Here is a 23,678-nt window from a genome sequence, read left to right on the forward strand (position 1 = left end):
TTGAATAGAATATACTACTGCATAATTGTTCTTTCTTTTTTCAAGACATGATCAGTCCATTGCCTACTTAACTCGAAAATGAGCAGATTGAAATGTTTCAATTATCTCTCTATTTTGATTACCTCATTTCATTTTTTTAAAATAACACTTCTACTCGTTTTGACAGAACGTACACATTATTACAACATTCAACAGTTTAATCTTAAGCACACAATTGGTTACTTATAAAATCAATATCAACACCTACAATGTGATTTTTTGGCATGCGATCCTTGGTAACTTTTTCTAAATCAGTTAATCCAAACAGACTCTTAATGATTTAAGAAGAGTGACTTTTTAGTTTACAAAATAGTTTAATGAGTTTAGTTCAAAAGAGTACTAATTAACTACTAGCAGGGAGGGTAGTCATTGGTAACAAACATCTCGTTCATCAGTTTTCCGATTCCCTTTTCTCTCTGCAAAGAGAAAAAAAAAATGAAATTCTCAAATATGAAAAATGCTGTGAAAGCTTACTTCGAAAGGAATTGGAACAAAGAAGACATGATGGATCCTGATGAAATTCCCCCAACAGCTCACAAAAGCTTGAAGAAGGTATATTTATCGAGTAAATATCTCAAATGTTCACTCAACTAATAGTTCTTTTCACACAGAAAGTCACTTAACTCTCTTTTATAAACTCAAAATTACCCAATTAAGAATTTTTCACACAGAAAGTCACTAAACAATTATTTTTACCAAGAACTTACTCAACTTGCCTAAGATCTCATATTTTTGTATGAAGATTTTTTTTAATCATTCATATCTTAATCATTAAGTATATATATTTTTTTTTTCTTTTACAACCACTTACTGGGTTTGTATATCCAAGCATTAAGACTGTATGTTCATATGCTTCATCAGAACATGGTGTAATTAGAGTGTCTAAATAAAATTTACCGCATATGCTCAAAGAGGCTTGCAAGATGTGAGAATTTTTGTTCTTGAAGTTGTTGCGTCTTTGTCTCTGCTCTGTTTTGGATTTTTCATTATTATGATCTTGTTATTGATAATGTGAAATCTCAAATCTTAATTTTGACTCTAAGAGTATTGCCCGATAAATAGTGTTAATTTTGTGTATTTGTTCAAGTTATCGATGAGTTGATTTAGCGTTTGTATTTGACTGATGGGAATTTAAGATACTAGTGGGGCAATCGACATATCGATTCCCCTTTTTTGTCTCTTTTTTTCAAATGTTCATTAGCTTTTGATGATAATACAGATGTCTGTGCCCTGTTGAGCTCTACTGTTGGATCCTCCTTCCATTATATCTGGGACGTCGGGGGCTTGTTCACTGTTCTTATTGCTTCTGGAACTATTATCTTCCTTTTCACTACACCGCCATCAGAAAGAGTACGTGATCACTTTAGAGATTTAAGTTTAAATTGGTGAATTGTTGTTAAATTTGCTTCTTGTAATAACAAATCTTCTAACTCTGCAGAAGAAGAAGGTCTGCTTATTGATGACTGCTGCCTTTTTTATATGTGACAAAAAATGACTATGTTTATGTCTTCATCCAGTCCAATGTACTCATCTTGTTAAAGATACCAACACACTCAGGTAGGACTTTTCATCATTTACAATTCTACTCTATTTATTCTACAGTTCCAACTGTATCAGCATTAATTCTCTCTGTGTTGCTCATTTTCTGCAGTCAGGTAAACTCTTGCAGCATGGACCACTATACCCGGTAAATGGAAGAAGACGGCGAGTGTGCAATCGACAAAGTTAATTTCTCCTATGCCAGCATTATACAGTAAATCTTGGCTATATATCACAAAGTACCCCATGAACAATGCTTGCACAGTGTTTACCTACAACAAGCAGTATTCATCAGGTCAGTCATATTATTCATTCATTAGACAGAAGTAATGATTTATTGATGAGTGTGATCACATCCAACTGCTTACCTTAAACACCCAATGAACTGTGTGGATGTCAAGCATATCTATACCATAGACAAAAATGCTGGAGCACATTAGAGCAAAAGAAAAATTCAGGCAAGTCATGTAGATTGCTCTCCTTTCCCTCGTATACGTGGATCCATACCAGATAATCCCAATGCTAAATGTTGAACCTTCCAAAAGGTTGACAATAAGGCTGGAGAGCAAGCAAGGAATGCTTTCCGAAGTTAGATAAAGAAGACAGAACAACCAGAGATAATCAACTACTCATGCAGAAGGATCAAAGTAACTGCTATTGAATTTATAATGTAGGAAATGAAAGAACAAGCAAATGTCTCTTGTCATATTAGAAAAGACTTCAGGAATCAGTGGTAAATTATTTAAGTTCACTCTTTATGAGCGGTGAGCCATATCAAACTTTAACAGAAGATATCTGAACAATGTATAGCATCTTTTGAGTCTTACGGTGGATAAATTTCGAAGAGATATTTGGTAAAAAGGCCAAAAGAAGCACCCAAGGTACAGGCTGCATACATCAATAGTGAGACCCTCAGCCTCTGCATAGACAGAACATTTACGATATAAGAAGTGACTTCAATAACAATTCAACAACTTGGAAGAAAATCTACAAGACACAGATCACGTACCACTCTCAATGGTGATGCAAAGTAAAGCCAGAGTAAACTTGCTACAGAAGAAAGGACTGTGACCAGCCCTCCCACTTCCCAGATGATCAATTGCAAGAAGGATCCAAAAGTAAAGCTCAACATGGCACAGAAGAGAGTAAGATACACCTATATTTTCAGCAAACTAATCAATCAAAGGAAAAAAGCGGAATCCAATACTTAGAAACTATTGAAGAAGGCATTACATAGTTAGTTACAATGCAGTTTAGTTAGGGTCATTTTGTAAATAATAGAAGATTAGAGGACTAGCAAGTAAGGAGTTAGTTAGATTAGTTACAACAATATGTTTATCATTGTATAAAATGTACAGAGCTTCCAAGTTTGTGCTAATGAATTCAGTTCTTTCTCTCTGCATCTGAGAACATTCTAGAGTTGCAGGAACTGTTCTTCAAGCTATCTTCATCAAGATAACTAACATGGTATCAGAGCCTCACTGAGTAGGATCAGGCAAAGCCATGGCAACCATCGACAACGAGCTGCCAGAGAAGTTGAGCCACAATCATCCACTCTTTCTGCACAATATTGACAATTCAGGAGTTATGCTCAGTTCAATTCAATTGACTGGAGCTGATAACTTCTCTGTATGGAGTCGAGCAATGAGAATTGCTATAATTGGTCGTAATAAACTTGGATTCATTGATGGATCCTGCAAAAAGGACTTATATGGTCCAAATCTGGAGAATCTATGGGAACGCTGCAATGCAATCGTCTTGTCATGGATCATGAATTGCGTTTCGAAGGAATTACTTGGAGGCATTGTCTACTCTACGAATGCTGCTGCTGTATGGAAGGATCTGGCAGAACGATATGACAAAATTGACGGATCTCGCATTTTTCAGTTGCACAAAGAGATTGCAACTGTCTGTCAAGGTACTAGCTCGATCTCAGCTTATTTCTCTAAATTGCGTGAACTATGGGTAGAGTATGATAGTATAGCTCCTGTTCCGCGCTGTAATTGTGCCAATTCGAGAGAGTTTGTAGTGTTTATGAACAATCAAAAGTTGCTTCAATTTCTTATGGGGCTTAATGACTCTTATGAGCAAGCTAGGGGACAGATTCTAATGATGGTACCTTTGCCTTCCATAAACAAAACCTACTCACTGTTGATTGAGAGAGAGAGTCAGCGTATCATCTCTCAAACATCTAGTAGTTCTAGTTCGTCAGAGCTAAGTGCAATGTTTACAACTGGTAACAGTTCAGTCCCTGAGTCTAAGCCTAAGTCTTACACTAGCTCTAGCTATGATCCAAATGCCTTTTGTGACTATTGTAAAAGAACAGGACATACTCAAGGTGTGTGTTATAAACTACATGGATATCCTCCTGGTTATGAACGGAAGACGAAAGGTTCTAATAATTCCTATGGGAGAGGAAGGAATCCTAATGAGAGAAGACCATATCCAAATGCTCACAATGTGATTGGTGATGCTGATTTAGACTATGGCAGCAGTATGAATCAGAGATCGCAGGATTATGGCAGATCACAGGATTATGGAAGAGGTTCTAGGCAAACTGATCATACTGATTATCACAGAGGTATGACTGTGTTACATCAGCAATATAATCAAATATTAAACATGCTTGGTCAGTCTAATATACAGGGTGGCACTGAGGCAGCACCAGTTACACACTCTGCCAACTTAACTCAGGACAATCCTCTTCAGTAGGTAATGCAACTGCTCTCTCAGCTAATTCTACACACACTGGTTGGATTGTAGACTCTGGTGCAACCAATCATATGACCCCCCACTTAGCTATGCTTGATCAGAAACTCCAAATTCCCATTGATAAACATAGGAGGGTACAATTACCTAATGGTGATACTACCATCATCACACATACAGGCTCATGTAATTTGACTTCCAAAGACATTATCAAAAATGTTCTTGTTGTTCCTGATTTTAAATTCAACCTTCTCTCAGTATCACAAATTACTAAAGACTTACATTGTTCAGTGTGTTTCTTTCCTGATTTTGCTATCATTCAGGACCTCTCCAGTGGGCAGGTGAAGGCGATTGGTAGAGAAAATGATGGTCTCTATCTTCTTCCTGCTCACAATATTCACTCAGACAAAACCACCAAATGTTACTCTTCCTCAGCTCATGGTGCTGATCATGCAACTGAAGCTAAAATTCTGTTGTGGCATCAAAGGCTCGGTCACACTTCTTCCAGTGTGCTTTCACATGCTCTGGATCTTCCTACCAGTCAGTGTTCTAAGGAGATTCATAACTGTCTTGTTTGCCCTCTAGCTAAACAACATAGATTACCTTTTCCACATAGTACTTCTATGTCTTCATGTCCTTTTCATTTGATTCATATAGATGTTTGGGGTCCCTTTAATACTCCTACATATGATGGTAATAGATTCTTTGTTACCATTGTTGATGATTGTACTCGAATGTTGTGGTTGTTTCTAATAAAAGTGAAAAGTGATGTTTGTGTTGTCTTGCAAAACTTTTTCACCTTAGTTAAAACTCAGTTTAATGTTGACATTAAAACCATTCGAACTGATAATGGCTCTGAGTTTATCAACTCTGAATGTCAAAGATTATGTACAAGTCTGGGCATTGTTCATCAGAGAACATGTATTCATACTCCTCAGCAAAATGGGATTGCTGAAAGGAAGCATAAACATATCCTTGAAGTGGCTCGGGCAGTCAGATTTCAAGGCCACATTCCACTAAAGTTTTGGGGACATTGTATTCTTGCTGCTGCTTATATCATCAACAGGTTGCCTACACCTGTGCTACATGACAGATCCCCTTATGAAGTTTTTCACAACATCAAACCTTCTCTTCATCATATGCGAGTTATGGGATGCCTTTGTTTTGCTAAGAATATGTATATTCATGACAAGTTTCAGCCTAGGAGTGTGACTGCCATTCATATTGGTTATAGTGAACATACTAAAGGATATATTCTCTACAACATCACTGATAGAGTGTTCTTTCTAAGCAGAGATGTGTTGTTTAAAGAGTCTATGTTTCCATTTGCTGCACCTTCCACTACTGCCTGGCATCTGTTCCCTGCAGCTACTACATCATTTGATGATTCCCATCCTGTTGTTGTTGATCCAGTTGTTCCATCAGCCCCTCCTATAGCTGTACCTGAGGTTGTACCTGTGGTTTCTGATGTGAGAAGATCTCAGAGACCTACCAAAGCTCCTTTATGGTTACACGACTATGTAACATCTGCTCATCTCAGTTCTAGTAAAGCCCTATATTCCATTGATAAATATATTGGTTATGATCACTTGTCCTCCTCCTATCAGGCCTTTCTCTCTTCTTTTGGTTCTGAGGTTGAACCTACTACTTTTGAAGAGGCTTGTAAGGATCCTAGATGGGTTGAAGCTATGCAGGCAGAAATCTCAGCTTTAGAGGCACATCACACCTGGGAGGTGGTCCCTTTGCCTCCTCACAAGAAGGCTATAGGCTGCAAATGGATATTCAAAATCAAGTATCACGCATCTGGCCAGGTTGAAAGGTTCAAGGCTAGACTTGTCGCAAAGGGTTTTACTCAAAAGGAGGGTCTGGATTACAAGGAAACTTTCTCTCCTGTTGTCAAAATGGTGACAATTAGGAGTGTGTTGGCTCTTGCAGCTGCTGAAAATTGGCATATCCATCAGATGGATGTCTCCAATGCTTTCCTTCATGGTGACTTGTTTGATGAGGTGTATATGACCCTTCCTCAAGGATTTCTCCTTCCTAAGGGATTTACTGTGCAGGGGGAGAAACCAGTGTGTAGGCTCACTAAATCCCTGTATGGATTGAAACAAGCACCTAGACAATGGAATGTGAAACTCACAGATGGACTTATCAGACTTGACTTTGTTCAAAGTCATTTGGATTACTCATTGTTTATCAAAAGGGAAGGCACCTCTATGGTTATAATTCTGGTATATGTTGATGATCTGATGATTACAGGCAATGATCTCAGTCTCATTCAACATACCAAAAGAATTTTACAGGATACCTTCAAAATGAAAGACTTAGGAGATCTCCGATATTTCCTTGGTATTGAGTTTGCTAGATCACAAAAAGGGATTGTGATGCATCAGAGAAAATACACTCTTGAAATCATATCTGAAGTTGGTCTTGGTGCTGCTAAACCAGCATCTACTCCTCTTGATCCATATGTACAGTTAACTACCAAGGAGTATGATGACCAAAATGGGATAAACAAGGAAGATAAGCTACTTGAAGATCCATCAGTTTACAGGAGATTAGTTGGGAAACTGTTATATCTAAATGTCACTCGACCTGACATTACATTTGCTACACAGACGCTAAGCCAATTTCTACATCAACCTAAGCAGTCTCATCTCAATGCTGCTCTTAAAGTGGTCAAATACATCAAAGGTGAAGCAGGGTTGGGTGTGTTGTTATCCAGCAAGAACAACAAACAGCTAAAAGTCTACTGTGATTCAGATTGGGGGGCATGCTTACACACAAGGAGATCAGTTACAGGATTTATGGTGAAGCTGGGAGAGTCCCTCATATCATGGAAATCCAAGAAACAAGGAACAATATCGCGAAGCTCAGCTGAAGCTGAGTACAGGAGTATGGCAAGTGCAATAGCTGAAGTGGTCTGGTTAGTGAAGCTGTTCAAGGAACTAGGAGCTGAAGTTCTAACTCCAGTTACAATCTATAGTGATAGCAAATCTGCAATTCAAATTGCTGCCAATCCAGTGCTACATGAAAGAACTAAACATATAGAACTGGACTGTCATTTCATAAGAGAGAAAATTCAAAATGGCCTAGTTCGAACTGAGTATTTGAACACCAAGGAACAAGAGGCTGACATTCTCACAAAGGGACTGGGCAAGTGTCAGCACGAGTATTTGATGTCCAAGTTTGGCGTACTGAACTTGTTTATACCTACAAACTTGAGGGGGAGTATTGAAGAAGGCATTACATAGTTAGTTACAATGCAGTTTAGTTAGGGTCATTTTGTAAATAATAGAAGATTAGAGGACTAGCAAGTAAGGAGTTAGTTAGATTAGTTACAACAATATGTTTATCATTGTATAAAATGTACAGAGCTTCCAAGTTTGTGCTAATGAATTCAGTTCTTTCTCTCTGCATCTGAGAACATTCTAGAGTTGCAGGAACTGTTCTTCAAGCTATCTTCATCAAGATAACTAACAGAAACAGAACCTAAAATACATCCTTTCCAGATCGAAAACAAGACGCTGAAACCTGAAATTGCATGAAACAAATTAATCCGTCTGTCCAAATTTAAATGAAACAAATTCATTTTGGCAATCGTTTCATTTTAACTATTCAAAAAAACAACTTTCAAGCCTGAATAGGGAACAAGGTTTCAATACCAATCTCTACTCCAGTCGTTTTAACAATTATCACTAACGGCATAATTAAGTAAAAAAATACGGTAATGCATGTAAAATATTCAGAAAAATCGAAATTCATCATGAGTCCTGAAGAATTAAGTAAAGCAAGTACAAAAGAAGAGAAAAAATTACGGTAATACATATAAAATATTCAGAAAAATCAAAATTCATCATGAATCATGAATAATCAAGTAAAGCAAGTAGAATGTTGCCTTATTTCTTACTAGAACTACAAGAAACTGTAAAACAAATCGATTCCAAGTAGATCTCCTGATACAGCTATCAGTAACGAGATAACGAAAATAGAAAAATCTCCATTCCTTAATCGCTGGATTACAAGTTTTTCAAATAACAACATTTAAATCCGAACAATAATTATTACATTTGTGATCAAATAGAAAGAAAAAATGAAACAGTAAGAATAAATGTACCGTCGTCAAGCTTGTGTAAGCGTACTCGGAAATTTCTCCAGTATTCATCAGGTCTTCTCTTGTCCAATTCCTGTTGAAGTAAGCTTTCACAGCATTCATCTCTGAGAACTTCAAGTTTTTTTGCTTCAGAGGGAAAACGAAATCGGAAATTTCTCCAGTATTCATCAGGTCTTCTCTTGTCCAATTCCTGTTGAAGTAAGCTTTCACAGCATTCATCTCTGAGAACTTCAAGTTTTTTTTGCTTCAGAGAGAAAACGAAATCGGAAATTTGATGAAGAAGAATGAAGAACGTGTGCTGTGTTTATAGTTCGTTATATACCGAAGAGTTTGTTACCAAAAATTGCCCCTGGCCGTTACTCTGTTTGAGAATATTTACGGCTCTACCATTCAGTTATTGGCTGAGTTTTGGGGATATTGTAGGGGTAATTTCGTCAAAGAAGAAAAAGGATACTCCATCCTTTCATATCACTTTGACACATTCCTTAAAAAAGTTTTAATTAGATATAGTTTATTTTGGATCAGATTCCTTCCCTCCATTTCCTTATGTACACATTTAAATGAGTGACACTTATGAGTTGTTTAATATATTTTTTAAAGGTCAAGATTAGATTAATTTAACAAACATCTTAATTACGATTAAAATATTAATGTGTATAGAGGAAATGTGTATAATGAGTAAATGGAAAACCTTCCCGCCAACAACTTGCGTCTGGAGACGAAATTACCCCTGTCATATTGCCCATATCCCAAAAATGGCATTCCGTTGGTAACTAACTCTTCTCTGCAAAACTATAAATAGAACTCACGCTCCTCATTCTTCTTCATCACTTCCAATTTCTCTGCAAAACGAAAAGAAAAAAAAATGGATTTCTTAGTGAATGCTGTGAAAGCGTACTTCGATAGGAGTTGGTCAAGAACAGACATGATGAGTTTAGCACCAATTCCCCAGAACGATCGTACAAGCTTGAACATGGTAAATTTCCACTTTTTTTCTATATTTGATCACAAATGTTGCAATTGTAATCGAGGCAATGAATACTGTGAGATCTTACTTCAGAAGGAACTGGAGAAGACTACACATGACGAATTCTGAAGAAAGGATTAGTGTTCTGATTAAAATGTTGTAATTTAAGTATTCGTGCTAAATCCTCAATTCTTAAGTATTGATGAATTTCAGTTCTCAGAAGATAATTGCCGATGACCATTCTACTTGATTGAAAAGTATTGCCGTAATATTTGCTGTTCTATTGCACTTGCTTATGCCGTTAGTGATAATTTGAATCGCGTTTGTTATTGAAGCCTTGCTCCCTATTCAGTCTTGGAAGTTGTTTTTGAATATTTTAAAATTCTTGAAAGCAATTGAATTTGTTTCCGATTTCAGTTTCTTGTGTTTGATCTTCTTCTTTCTTTGAAAACCCTAATTTGCTGGGAAAAAAATTACATTTCGATCTTCTTTACTATGATTGATTAGTTTTTGATGATTATATAGGTGTATCTGACTCTCTATTGGGCCATGATGTGCTCTAGTTATGGATCCTTCTTGCACCTGTTCTGGGAATTGGGGGGACTGTTACCAGTCTTTTTAACTGTAGCAAGTGTACTCAGGCTTCACTTTACATCCCCACAGAGAGTGGTATGTGATCAATGACTCGTAGATTTTATTCCAAGTTGTTGAATTATTCTTCAACTCGCTTCTTATAACATAAATCTTCTGTCTATGCAGATGAAGAGGGTCTCACTATTGATGATTTCTGCCTTTTTCTTCGGTGCTTCTGTTGAAACAAGTGAGTGTGGCCAAAATAAAACCTGGTTGATGGTAGAATATCATGTCGCGGATAGTTTCTTTAAGGAAAATAATCATATTCTTAAAGAAGATTTTGTAGTGTGTCGAATAAAGAAGAAGATGGATAAAGAGAAGAACGTGGATTATATTATGGAGGCACAAGATGGAGATGTTGCGGGAATCATCGATCCTATGTTGCTTGAACCTAATCATAATAATGTTAAATTTGACAAGATTCAAATATGAATTAATGTGAAGATTTGATAGTTAGGAAGATAATTCTTCATTGGTACAAAAGTCAAGATAACATCTTTTGTAGGTGAAATTTTGGTGAACCATAAAATGGTTTCACAAGGTAAATCTTGACATTTTGACACATTGTGATATCATGGATGACATCAATAGGAATAATTCACTCCTATAAATAGGTACTTCCTAATTCATTTGTAACACACCTCTCACTTGTCATCTCATCTTCAAAGGCATTTGATCTTCTTTCTATCTTGTAGTATTTCACTTGTACTCTTTTGGAGTGAAATAAATGTTGGTTGGTTGTGTCCGAGGAGTAGGCAAAAGAAAACAAAAGTTTGTCGAACCTCGTTAATTCCTGATGTTCTTTTTATTGTTGTCTCATCTACTATTTATTAGCTATCTTTAGATATAGCAGTTGTGATTTCATCACTCTCTATATATTCGGCTTCCGCAACAATTGGTATCAGAGCCAAGGTATTATCTGAATATGCTCTGTGGTTGCAACACAGTCTGAACTTCCACATCAGAAAAGATTTATTTTGGTCTTTGCATTGTTAGCTAGTAAATAGTATTTGTAGCAAAAATGGGAGACAATAAAAATGATGAGTCCACATCGAATGTCAATAATACGTCATCATTGGCAACTTCGCTTATGACACGAATTGTGTCAAATGCAAAATTTGCAGTTGAAATTTTTGACGGGTCAGGACATTTCGGAATGTGGCAAGGCGAGGTCCTTGATGTTCTTTTTCAACAAGGGCTAAATATTGCCATAGAAGAAAAGAAACCAGACGGTATAGGAGAAGAAGATTGGAAGATTATTAACTGTGTTGCTTGCGGTACCATTTGATCTTACCTAGCAAGAGAACAAAAGTATTTATATACAAAGGAAACATCTGTAAATAAATTATGGAATTCATTGTTGGAGAAATTCTTGAAGAAAAACAGTCAAAATAAACTTTACATGAAAAGAAGACTGTTACGCTTCACTTATATTCCTGGTAGCACAATGAATGATCATATCACCAGCTTTAATAAGTTGGCGACAGATTTGCGGAATATGGACGTGACTTTTATGGATGGAGATATGGCCTTAATGTTATTAAGTTCACTTCCCGATGAGTTCGAGCACCTTGAAACTACTCTACTGCATGGGAATGATGAAGTATCTCTCAAAGAAGTTTGTTATGCCTTATATAGTTATGAACAAAGAAAGAGAGAAAAACAAAAGGACGGAGAAGCAGAAGCTCTGATTGTGAGAGGTCGTTATTAAAATCATGTGAGAACGAAGAATGGGAGATCCAAGTCAAGATCCAGACTCAGCAAAGATGAATGTGCCTTTTACCGAGAAAAAGGGCACTGGAAGAAAGACTGCCCAAAGTTGAAAAGCAAAGCCAAACCAAATAATGGGAAGGCTGTCATGGATTCAAATGTGGCTGATTGTGATAATTCTGATTACTCACTAGTTACAACAGATCCATCCAAATCATCTGATGTGTGGTTGATGGACTCAGCTTGTAGCTATCATATGTGTCCCAATAGGGACTGGTTTGTTGATTTACAAGAAGGAGAATGTGGAGTTATTCACACCGCAAACAATAATCCTCTTACCGCATATGGTGTTGGTTCAATTCGATTAAGGAATCATGATGGATTCACTAGAACATTAACAGATGTTCGGTATGTACCGGATTTGAAGAAAAATCTCATTTCTGTTAGAGCCCTAGAGTCAAAGGGATTCAAAGTCATTGCAGGTAATGGTGTAATGAGAATATGCTCCGGTGCGCTGGTGGTAATGAAGGCAATTCGAAGAAATAATAACATGTACCACTATCAAGGTAATACAGTTATTGGGACAGTAGCAACAACATCCAATGACGACAAGAAGGCAGAAATGACCAGGCTGTGGCATATGCGCTTGGGACATGTTGGAGGAAAATCCTTGAAAACTTTATCAGATCGAGAATTGCTAAAAGGAGTAAAAACTTGCAACTTGGAGTTTTATGAGCATTGCGTCAAGGGAAAGCAAACAAGGGTTAAATTTGGAACAGCTATCCATAATACTAAAGGTATTTTGGATTATGTTCATTCACATGTTTGGGGTGATTCCAAAACACCTTCATTAGGTTGGAAACACTATTTTGTAACCTTTGTTGATGACTTTTCCCGAAGACTGTAGGTGTATACGATGAAAACAAAAGATGAAGTATTGGGAATTTTTCTCAAATGGAAGGCGATGATAGAAACTCAAAGTGGCAAAAAGATCAAGTGTCTTCGCACAGACAATGGTGGAGAATACAAAAATGATCTTTTTCAGAAAATTTGTGAGGAAAATAGCATCGTCAGACATTTCACAGTCAGAAATACACCACAACAGAATGGAGTGGCAGAACGCATGAACCGAACTTTGCTGGAGAAGGTTCGGTGTATGTTGTCCAATGCTGGCTTGGGCAAAGAATTTTGGGCTGAGGCAATAACATATGCATGCCACCTTATTAATCGTCTACCATCTACTGCTATAGGTGGGAAGACGCCATTAGAAAAATGGTATGGAAAACCTGCTGAAGATTATGGTTCTTTATATGTATTTGTCTCAATTGCATATTATCATGTAAGAGAGTCAAAATTGGACCCAAGAGAAAAGAAAGTTTTATTTATGGGAATTACTTCTGGAGTCAAGGGATATCGTTTATGGTATCCAGAGACAAGAAAAATTATTTTCAGCAGGGATGTTACCTTTGATGAATCTACCTTGACAAATAAGGTAACAGTTGAAGAAGTCAAACAAATTGATGGTGCCTCAAAGCAGGTGGAGTTTGAGGGAAAGATAATTTTCCCAACACATGGATCAAATGAGGAAACAACAGAAGTTTTTCCTTGGGAAGAAGAGCCAATCGAAGGGGAGGTTCCATCTCAAGAACCTCAACCACAACCTGAATCAATAGCAACCAGCAAGCCAAAAAGGACAATAAGAAAACCTGCTCGACTCATAGATGTAGTGGCTTGTGCGGACTTAATTGCAGCGGATGACATTCCTGCCACTTATAAAGATGCAGTCCAAAGTTCAGAAGAAGATAAGTGGAGGTTTGCCAGGGATGAAGAAATGTAGTCCCTTCATCAGAATCATACATGGAAATTGGCCAATCTCCCGGATGGCAAGAAAGCAATTGGGTGCAAATGGGTATTTGCAAAGAAAGAAGGATTTTCTAACCAAGAAGATGTTCGCTACAAAGCAAGATTGGTGGCCAAAGGATACGCTCAAAAGGAGGGAATTGACTATAATGAGGTATTTTCTCCAGTTGTGAAACACTCCTCCATTAGAGTTTTGTTGGCTTTGGTAGCACAGTTGAATTTGGAACTAGTTCAGTTGGATGTAGAAACTGCATTTTTACATGGAGACTTGGAAGAGGAAATCTACATGACTCAGCCAGAAGGATTCAAAGTTGATGGAAAAGAAAATATGGTGTGCAAACTTGAAAAATAGTTATATGGATTGAAACAATCTTCTAGACAATGGTACAAACGATTTGACAAGTTTATGTTGCAGCAAAGGTACATAAGAAGCAAATACGATCATTGTCTGTATTTGCGCAAGCTTGAAGACGATTCCTTTATATATCTTCTCTTATATGTTGATGATATGTTGATAGCTTCTAAAAGTCAAGAGGAAATTGAGAAGCTAAAGATTCAACTAAAAAAGGAGTTTGAGATGAAGGATTTGGGTGAGGCAAAGAGGATTATTGGCATGGAGATAAAAAGAGATCGACATTCAAATAAGCTTTTTTTATCTCAGAAAGAATATTTGAAGAGGGTACTAAATCGATTTGGCATGAATGAAAAAACGAAGTCGGTTAGCACTCCGCTTGCTCCTCATTTTAAGCTTAGTGATTCTATGTCGCCAAAGAATGAAGTTGCACGAGAATATATGTCAAGAGTACCATATGCGAATGTTGTTGGTAGCTTGATGTATGCAATGGTTTGCACAAGGCCAGATATTTCACACGTTGTTGGAGTTGTAAGCAGGTACATGCATAATCCTGGAAATGATCATTGGCAGGCTGTAAAATAGATTCTACGGTATATTCATAATACTATAGATATTGGCTTGGTTTATGAGCATAAAGATAGTCAATATCTCGTTGGATATTGTGACTCAGATTATGCAGGTGATTTAGACAAACGAAGATCAACTACTGGTTATGTTTTCACTATTGCAAATGCACCAGTTAGTTGGAAGTCTACTTTGCAGTCAACAGTTGCTTTGTCTACCACTGAGGCAGAGTATATGGCAATTACAGAGGCTGCGAAGGAGGCAATTTGTCTTCAAGGATTGCTTAGAGAGCTTGGTATTGGACAAGAAGGAATCACAATATTTTGTGATAGTCAAAGTGCTATTCAATTAGCAAAGAACCAAGTTTATCATGCAAGGACGAAGCACATTGATGTCCGATATCATTTCATACGAGACATCATAGAAGAAGGTGGAGTCACAGTGCAGAAAATTCATACTATGGATAATCCTGCCGATATGCTGACAAAAGTGGTGACTGCGGTCAAGTTTCAACATTGTTTGAACTTGATCAACATTGTTGAACATTGAAGATCGAGGTTGAAGACACAATCAAAAGTTGTTGAGAGAAAGTTGAAAATGGAGAATCTTGCCAAGGTGGAGATTTGTTAAATTTGACAAGATTCAAAGATGAATTAATGTGAAGATTTGGTAGTTAGGAAGATAATTCTTCATTGGTACAAAAGTCAAGATAACATCTTTTGTAGNGTGGCGTTGGAAAGATCATTCCAAGGGCTTTCCAGACATAACTGGAAATTCGCCTAAATCATTTTGAGCTAGGAGTTACGACTGCTCAAAGTTGACCAAAAACTCACTTTTTTTCCATAGCCAAATTTTCCAGATTCTTTCCAAAATGACTATTTCCAATTCAACTCTTCTTGGAACTCAATGTGCTACATCTAGGGATCTTAAATTAACACTCAAGAAATTTTATTCCTCGGTAAAATCTCACTCCACATGAAGGACGGCTCGAGCCTTAGTTCGAAAAATTCTCTGGGGTGTTACACATCACTCTCTATATATTCGGCTTCCGCAACAAATAACGATTACTCCGCAACGGAAGATCAAGTTAGGGTTTGTGATGAAGAAGATGCAGTTGAGGCTACAACTTCGGAATATGATGTTCAAAACAGTACTTATGAAGCTACTACAATGGAGAATAAAGAAACAACAAGGCCACGGAGTTGACGATATTAGAAGAAATGAATTTCAGGAAGAGATGTATAGAACGTTTGAGGACATTCCTGTTGATATTCCTGACGATTGGTTGCAAAATTCACACGTTCTACAAGATATTTAATACACATCAAAATATTTATATAGTTCCTTAGATGGATTATGTAGTTGAAAAAAAATTGTATATAGTTCAATTTTGCCCATATATATAAATGTCGATGTTCTGATTATTAATATTTCGAAGTAGAAAATCATGATTAACATAGCAATGTTCCATCTCCAGGTCACTGATTTTTTCTATAGCTAGGAGTACTGCCGTTTTGATATCTTTGCTTAACGCTAGCTCATCTATTGTTCATTGTTTCTTCTCCTTATCTGGAGGTTTCTTGTTCATGTTGGATTAAAGATTTATTGGTTGTATGGTTTGATTTCTATTTACTTCAACTTTTTAAATTTTCATAATAAATCCATTGATAATTGGTGTTTTGATGGAAGAGTTGTTTTCAATTGTATTTGAATTGAACGAGCGAAGAAGAAGAGATATCTATAATTGTATTATCTTCGTCCTTATTTGTATAAACTAGTAAGTATCAATTTGATTTGAATAATTATTATGGATTGATTATGAATACAATTGGAGGTTTTGTCGATTAATTGTTTTCAATTGTATTTGAATCGAGCGAATATTGAAAAAGCAGTGATGTCAATAATTATATAATTAGGTTATTTTTGTTGGTATTTGGATCGAGAATAACATCACAATCCACAAGCAGATACAGAAAACGAACTCACATTTCAAAAAAATTCATGAAAAGTTACTGCTATAGGAGATTAATGAAATTTACTTGTTCAACTTTTTAACATTTTTTTAATGAGTTAATATAACTACCGCGAAATAGTGGTCCTATTAACATGCACATTTTGTATTCCTCTGTGATACTCAGTGAAATTACTGGACTGGGGGGAAGAGGGCCACAGAACAGATGCTGAAATAGCATCACTACGAGCAGCTTTTACGCAAGAAGTTTCAGTGTGGCATAAATTTGACCATCCTAATGTTACTAAGGTGACACTCGAACTCTAACCTTTTTATGTGGGAAAGATTTAAGACTTCTTAGATGATAATGCTTGCTCCTAACAAATCAAAGGGGTTAGAGATTTTGTGGGTTCATCTACTAATAATTTACAGCATATGCTACCTTTTAGTCAGCTTATTCTCTTTTCACTACCTTGCTAACAAAGTATGGACATAGTGTTGGTAGAGCAGTTCTTCAACGGCTGGTTTGATGGCGATTAGCTATTTTAAATCACAGCTTACTCAACATGTGGAAGTATTTTGAAAAATATACCTAATTAGTAGATATTCTTATCTTTGTGTCAGAAATTTGAGTGTTGCACTACTCTGTCAAGTTGTTGAAGCTTTACTTGGCTTTCTTTTTAATTCAGTTCTGTAACTTTGGCAAAATAATGTTGTTGAAGCATCTAGATATCTGTTTAAATTTGTTGTTCTGGAGCACAATTCAAGCAGTTCCCATTATAGATATTAGTAGCTACTTATACTTGGTAAAGCAATCCACGGTGTGATACCTCCCATACAAGAGTAGAACAAAGGAAACAACTCAACTAATACTATAAGCCATGTAAATAGCAACATATATAATTCTTAGAGCTGATAATGTTGAGCTGTGTAATTGGCGATCCCTTCAAGAATCGTGTTCAACAAAGTTCTCAGGTACTATGTTCTGCTTTCGCAACTATAAACTTTCATATTTGATGTTTCTCTGCATTTTCCAACCTAAAGCTGAGCCCTTCTGTTCTGTTCCCAATTTCATCACATTACCGTGTTGTCTCTGTCTCTCCTCGATCATTAAGTGAAAAATAGTCCTCCAAAGAGGCTCTTTTTCCGTTTCATCACATGGCAACTCTATTTGGTAATGAGCTCTTAAAGTTCAAGAATCTAAAGCGTCTACTTCCACGGAAGATTTCCTAAAGTATCTATCTCCTAAAGTTTGACCGTCCACCAACTGAAACAGGTAAATTATTGAAGATGCAACAAAAACTGGACCAAGGATAGTTCCATCATTTGGTTTCCTTTTAGGTTTTCACGTAGTTTAAACACAGTAACAACTCACACATGTTTTTTCCCTCTTCCAACTAGCAATTACCAAGGAGCAAAAATGAGCACTCCTTTTACCCTTTTTGCTTCCTTCTTTGGTTTGCTGTTTCGTCATCATTCTTAACTCAAACTTTTCTAGTATTTCTTTTTATACATCAAACATCTACTGTCCACATATAGCTGGTCATAAGAGGTTGTTGTTGAGGTCCTATTTTGTTTTCACCTTCATGTATTGCTTCATTTTAACTTGCTAGAGTATATAGCATGTTGCTGCTTTGTCGTTACTTGATTGGTCCTACTAGGCTGTATGTTTTGGTCATTCCAATAAGCATTCTGTCTGAGACGTGTTGATTCTTAAGGCACCAACTGTCCTGTATCTAACTCATAACATGGCTGTGCTTTGTTTTGTATCTAGCTGTGTATTTTGTTTTTTCTTGCTCTCCATACGTACCTTCGTCTGTTCCTCTGATTAGTCAACTTCTTGTACGTCTTACATGAGTCTTTTTTGTCTGAGGTATATATATCTTCAATCTCTTACGTACTACTGTTCTGTGCTAATTTACAGATGTTACTGTGATGGTGCCTAGAGGTTAAAGAAAATTAGAGTGATAGTTTTGCAGGTTTTCTGCTGACCAACTCAAGTACAATTCATCCTGAACTTGAAAGCTAGATCTTAATAAAAAAAAGTATTAACTTTCACCTCACCTCCCAAAGTAAAACAGAAAGTTTATGAGGTCCTTGTATAAATAGTAAAGGGGCAACCCACTGCACAAAACATCACGTATTAGCACACTCCGGTAGATGTGATGTATAAACAGTAATCGTTAACTATCTTTCTAATCATGTCTGCTCGCAGCTGTTTAGATATCACAGAAAATTATGTGTCAAGATAATGCTTTACAATTGTTACTGCGTACTGCATGCCATCATGGTTAGAGATGAGAGAAATTAGCAAAATGCTAAAACTCTCTTACTTTCTTCAAGCTACGTAGCAGATATCTTTGATGCAAAGGCCAAAGGTAGTTTCAGTTTTCAAGTTGGAATGAATTACCAATATAAAAAACATGCTTACGAAGTAGGTAACAATTGTTGCGCCAGCTTGCCCTCAAAGTACTAAAAACTCCTTAAGGTATTGATCAATTTTGAGTACTACTTTTTTGTTTATTAAAACAGATTAGTCCTATTTAATGATAGAATTACCATGGATCATGATTGATTCCTCTCAATTTCATACGTACAAATGTATGTTGACACTCAATTTTGACCCTCCCCGGTAGAAATTAATTTTTGAGCTTCTTAGATTTCGAATGATTTAGAATATTCAGTTTTTAAATCTTCTTTATACTATTAAATAAATCTTATTTATATCTGTACATTCAATCACATAGAATTTATGAGGAAATTAATTATACAAAGGAATAAAAATATCAAACATCGTAAAGAAGGTTTTGTGGGGGGTAAATGTTGAAACTAAGGTTTATATGAAATAATGTACAAATTTTATGTGGAGTTTAACTTTTCTAATTTTCCAACCAAACCTTTGTTTGATTACCGTGATGTTCTGTGTTTTATTGCATTTCTTTTTTTTAAATCATTGTAAGTAATATCCACTTGATACTTTTTCACATAATTTATAATACATGTGTAAATTAGAGTGAATTTATATATTAATTTATTTAAGTTATAGTGTGAAAGAAGAAACATAGAATATTAGTAATATGTAAATTAAATACCCAGAGAATAGATTAACCTTCATAATAATAAAAACACATACTATTATTTTGCTTAAATGTAAACATATGATTTAAACCATATCTCATGTACTAGTTTGTCTCAACGTTATAATCATGCATTACTAAATTTTGTATTATACTTTCTGTATTATTCATTGTTGACACCCCAATTTTGACCCTCCCCGGCAATCATTAATTTTTGAGTTTCTTAAATCCAAACTATTTGAAATAATCGACTTTATAAAATTCAAAATATTTTTCAAGTCATTTTAAGTAATTTTGTCATTTTAAAAAAAATAAAATAAAATAAAAAATAAGTAATAAATGTGATATTTTATATAATTATGTGCTAATTAGTGTATTTTATGAATGTTCGAAAATTGTCTCAAAAAGATTTTAGTTTTGTTTAAATATTTGGTAATTTAGTTTAATCAATTAATAGCTTATATTTTGAGTTAATTAGTTTATAATTAAGTTAGTTATTTTTATTTTGTTAACATTAAGAAGCTCATTAATTAATTATATTAATTCGTCATATTTAAGTCTTAACTAAATTTTACTAGGGAAATTCAATTTGGTCAAATCATAATTCATTTGGCTATATAAAAAAAGATTAAGCTGGCCATCCACTTAGATTTTCCTACCAGCAGCCCACCATAATTCCCCGACCCAGCCCATTACTTCTATTACCCGGCCCAATACCCACTAATCCAATACATAAAAGATACCCACCAAACCCCACATTAACAACATAAAAAATACAATCAGCAACATGCCAAAACAACCCAAACGACCCCACCCCTATACCATTCATTCTTCTTCTTCTTCCAGAAAAACCCAAAACGCAAAACCCAGTCCAGAATCTCTCCAGCAGCAGCCCATTACGAAACCCAAAATTCACAGTCCGGTCTAGTAAATTGACCCGGAATCGGCAGTCCCAAAGGTGTCAACGACATCTTCCTCACGTCCCTCTCCATTGTATGATTTGAGCAGAGAAGCAAACACGCGTCTGTCCCCATTGCCTCTTTCGGAATGGGACGAAACTTCAGAAAAAAAGATGTTTATCCTTAATGGTGAAAGGATTTTGGATTTTGAAAATTTTCGAATGGGCCTTGAACCCGAATTTTCATCCGTTTCCCCCTCTCCAAAACCTAGTTTTCCCTTCTATATAATCGTTTGGATTCATTGTGGAGCGGGGAAATTTTTTTGGGGGATTACTAGTGATAAAGGTCATATAAGCAATACACCTAAAAAATATTTTTCCTTATCGCTTTCTTTGTGGGTTGTTGGAAACTTGCCGGAATCCTCGGAGTTGTTGGTGGAAGCTTATTGTCTCCAAGCTCATCCCGTCCCGGTTCCGCTGTCCGCAATAAGGTGAACAACTCGTAGTCCTTTTCTCCGTTTTAAGTCGGTTGTGTTGGATTAATATGTAGCTTTGTGGATTCTAAGATGAGTTTGCGTGATGTGTTGGATCTATATTATTCTCTTCATCTTATTTTTAATAAAATGTTATTATGTGTTCGTTTTCTTGGTGATTTAACATTTGTTGAAGCTCACATCGCTGACTATGCTCTCTTCAAACTCCCGGCTATCATCCTTGCCTTAAACTTGATTTTACCGTTTGTTAATCACCTTTGATTCTGTTTTGTCTCTGTTTGCTGAAGTCGTTTTATTACTTCTCTCGTGCATTCTCTAGTAGTAATTTCAGGTCACATTGATATGGCTCAGATGTTTTGGGGTCATTTTGCAGTATGAAATTATTAGACTCGTTTCATGTTTGATGATTAGATGTTCTCGTGACTCATTCATTTATCCTAGTTAGTCTAATATTTTGCCATGTATTCAAAGAGTTTATTACTAGTAGAGATATAGCTCCATATGACGGACCATGTTCTATTACACTAGTTTGAGTTTGTTTCATGCTCTCTTGACTTTAAATGGTCTAGTTTCCACCTATTTAATCGAGCATTAGTTCAGTATGAGATTTCTTTAGTATTATGTCTCTATTTATTACACCTCGTATTCTCGAATGATAATATTCCTCTAGGACCACTATGACCATATCTTAGATCTCTATCATGTTTATGTATTTGTCCTCATGTTAGCTATTTGTAATATTCTCTATTTGTAATATTGTGAGAAGCATGTTTGCTCCATTGGCTTTCTGCTGGCCCTCACTAATATACATTTGGTCTTGGATATTTGTTTTGGCTTATTTTGGTATAAATCAGAGGGTCTATGAACAAATTTTTATCATATTCTTTAGTTGTGTGGGAAAAGGATTTTAAGTGGGGCATGCTTTTTTTTATGTTGAATAGTCACGTTTAACAAATGGCTCGATTTATTTGAGTTTGTTTTTTATTTTTCCTTATTATCCTAAGCATGATGACTGCCTACTTTGAATATTTGAGTAAAGTTTATTTTGAGTGCTACTTGGTTCATACATGCATGTGTGTCTATTCCTTGGGTCAATTAAGTTGGTGGGATGGTAGCCTCATTTATTTTATTTTAGTTTGTTTTATCAATTTACCCCTTGCTCCAGGTCCTTTGCCTTGACTAATTCTTTTTCTTCTTCTCTTTTTTTGGGTATCATGTGAGCTTGATTTGAGTCTACGATAGACTCTTCATCCCATCTCATTTTGAGAGGGCCATAAATGCCCGAACTTCCCTTCTCTCTCGGGTCAGTCCCTATGGTAAATTGCGAAAACTGGCGTACAAGCGGAAGACAATAAATATGGGCTGGAATGTGAATTTTTCAGATTTTGAAAAGTTGAAAGTAGGCTGAAATACGATCTGTACACTGGTATACAACTGAAGTACAATATACGTGTGCAAAAGAATGATGTGCGGATCTGAAAAATGCAAAAAATGGGGGGCCCTAAAGAAATTTCAACACGTCTAAGTGAAAATGGGCCCAAAAGGCCCAAAGGATGTTCCAACAGCTGATTTTGAATTAAATGGGCCCAAACTTATGTTTTTGGGTATTTTAGTAGTAGGACAGGTGCATGAAGACTTGAAATTTTGGGCCAAAGGCCCAAAATCAATATTTCTTTCCCTTCTCCTCTTTATTTGATATCGTATTTGACTAACCCTTTGATTATCTTATGGTTCCATTTAATTAAATTCCCCAAGATTGGTCATTTCATTTTATTTTTGAATTAAAGTGTATATTTTATTATTTAGTTTTTATTTTAATATCAGTCTTGTTAACATTTTATGAACTATTCCCCTTTTGTTCATTCCTCCCTTAATATAAATAAAGTGATAAAAATAATAATAGACATAAATAAATAAGTTAAAATAAATTAGTTTTTCTTACTAAGTTAAAATTTTAAAATAAATTAGTTTTCTTACTAAGTTAAATTTTAAAAATAAAAATAAAATAATATAGTTACTATAAATTAGTTCCTTTACTAAGTTAAAATTGCAAAAAAAATAAAATAAAATAATAGTTAATATAAATAAGTCCTTCTTACCTAGTTAAAATTTCAAAAGTTGGTTTAAACAGATGAGTTTTTTTTCTTACTTGGTTAGAATCTCAATATAATTAGTTAAAATAAATGAATTTTTTTACTTTAGTTAAAATTTTCCGAGTTAGTCAAAAATCACTTTTAGTCAAATCGTCGGTCAACCGCGAGTTAGCGGGCATTCCGAGGGCCTAACACCTTCTCGGAATGTACATTTGAACTCGAACCCTTTTTCAATTGATTTTATCTGTTCAAGTCTTTTGAAAATTCTTATATTTTTTCTTGATTTTTTTTACTAAAAAATTAAGTGACGACTCTGTTCTTTTGGAAATTCGATTTCTCTTAAACCATAAGTTTAATCGGTTTTTTCGAAAATTCAGTCATTTCCCTTTTACATATATTTTTAAGTAAAACAATGTATACATGAAGTTGGAACGTTCTTCACCTATAACGATCCGATGAGTGTTAAACTATTAATAACACCCTCAACCTAGGTACAATTCATATTCATTTTTACATTTTGATCATTATATTTGGGACAGAAGATACAGTCGATATTGTACAAGTATAATCACAATCTGAATGAATTTTGCAAGTAATCTCTTTTTGTTCACCTTCCGAAACTGATATATATATATATATATATATATATATATATATATATATATATATATATTT

General features: G+C 35.5%; 1 protein-coding gene and 1 pseudogene across 1 annotated transcript; one reads left to right on the forward strand and one right to left on the reverse strand.

Annotated features, from left to right (window-relative positions):
* The first annotated feature begins 489 nt into the window (after positions 1-489).
* The window catches only part of LOC125861087 (bax inhibitor 1-like), a 26,409-nt pseudogene continuing 3,220 nt past the window's right edge, over positions 490-23,678 (forward strand).
* LOC125848895 (bax inhibitor 1-like) lies at positions 1,659-8,527 on the reverse strand. Its single transcript, XM_049528862.1, has 5 exons — positions 8,405-8,527; positions 2,588-2,734; positions 2,406-2,497; positions 1,947-2,136; positions 1,659-1,850 (listed from the first exon to the last, which is right to left on the reverse strand). The coding sequence occupies exons 1-5, from the start codon at positions 8,501-8,503 to the stop codon at positions 1,659-1,661; spliced, it is 720 nt and encodes a 239-aa protein (XP_049384819.1). The 5' UTR covers positions 8,504-8,527.

This window comes from Solanum stenotomum, chromosome 1, assembly GCF_019186545.1.
Source record: "Solanum stenotomum isolate F172 chromosome 1, ASM1918654v1, whole genome shotgun sequence".
NCBI classification, from domain to species: Eukaryota; Viridiplantae; Streptophyta; class Magnoliopsida; order Solanales; family Solanaceae; genus Solanum; species Solanum stenotomum.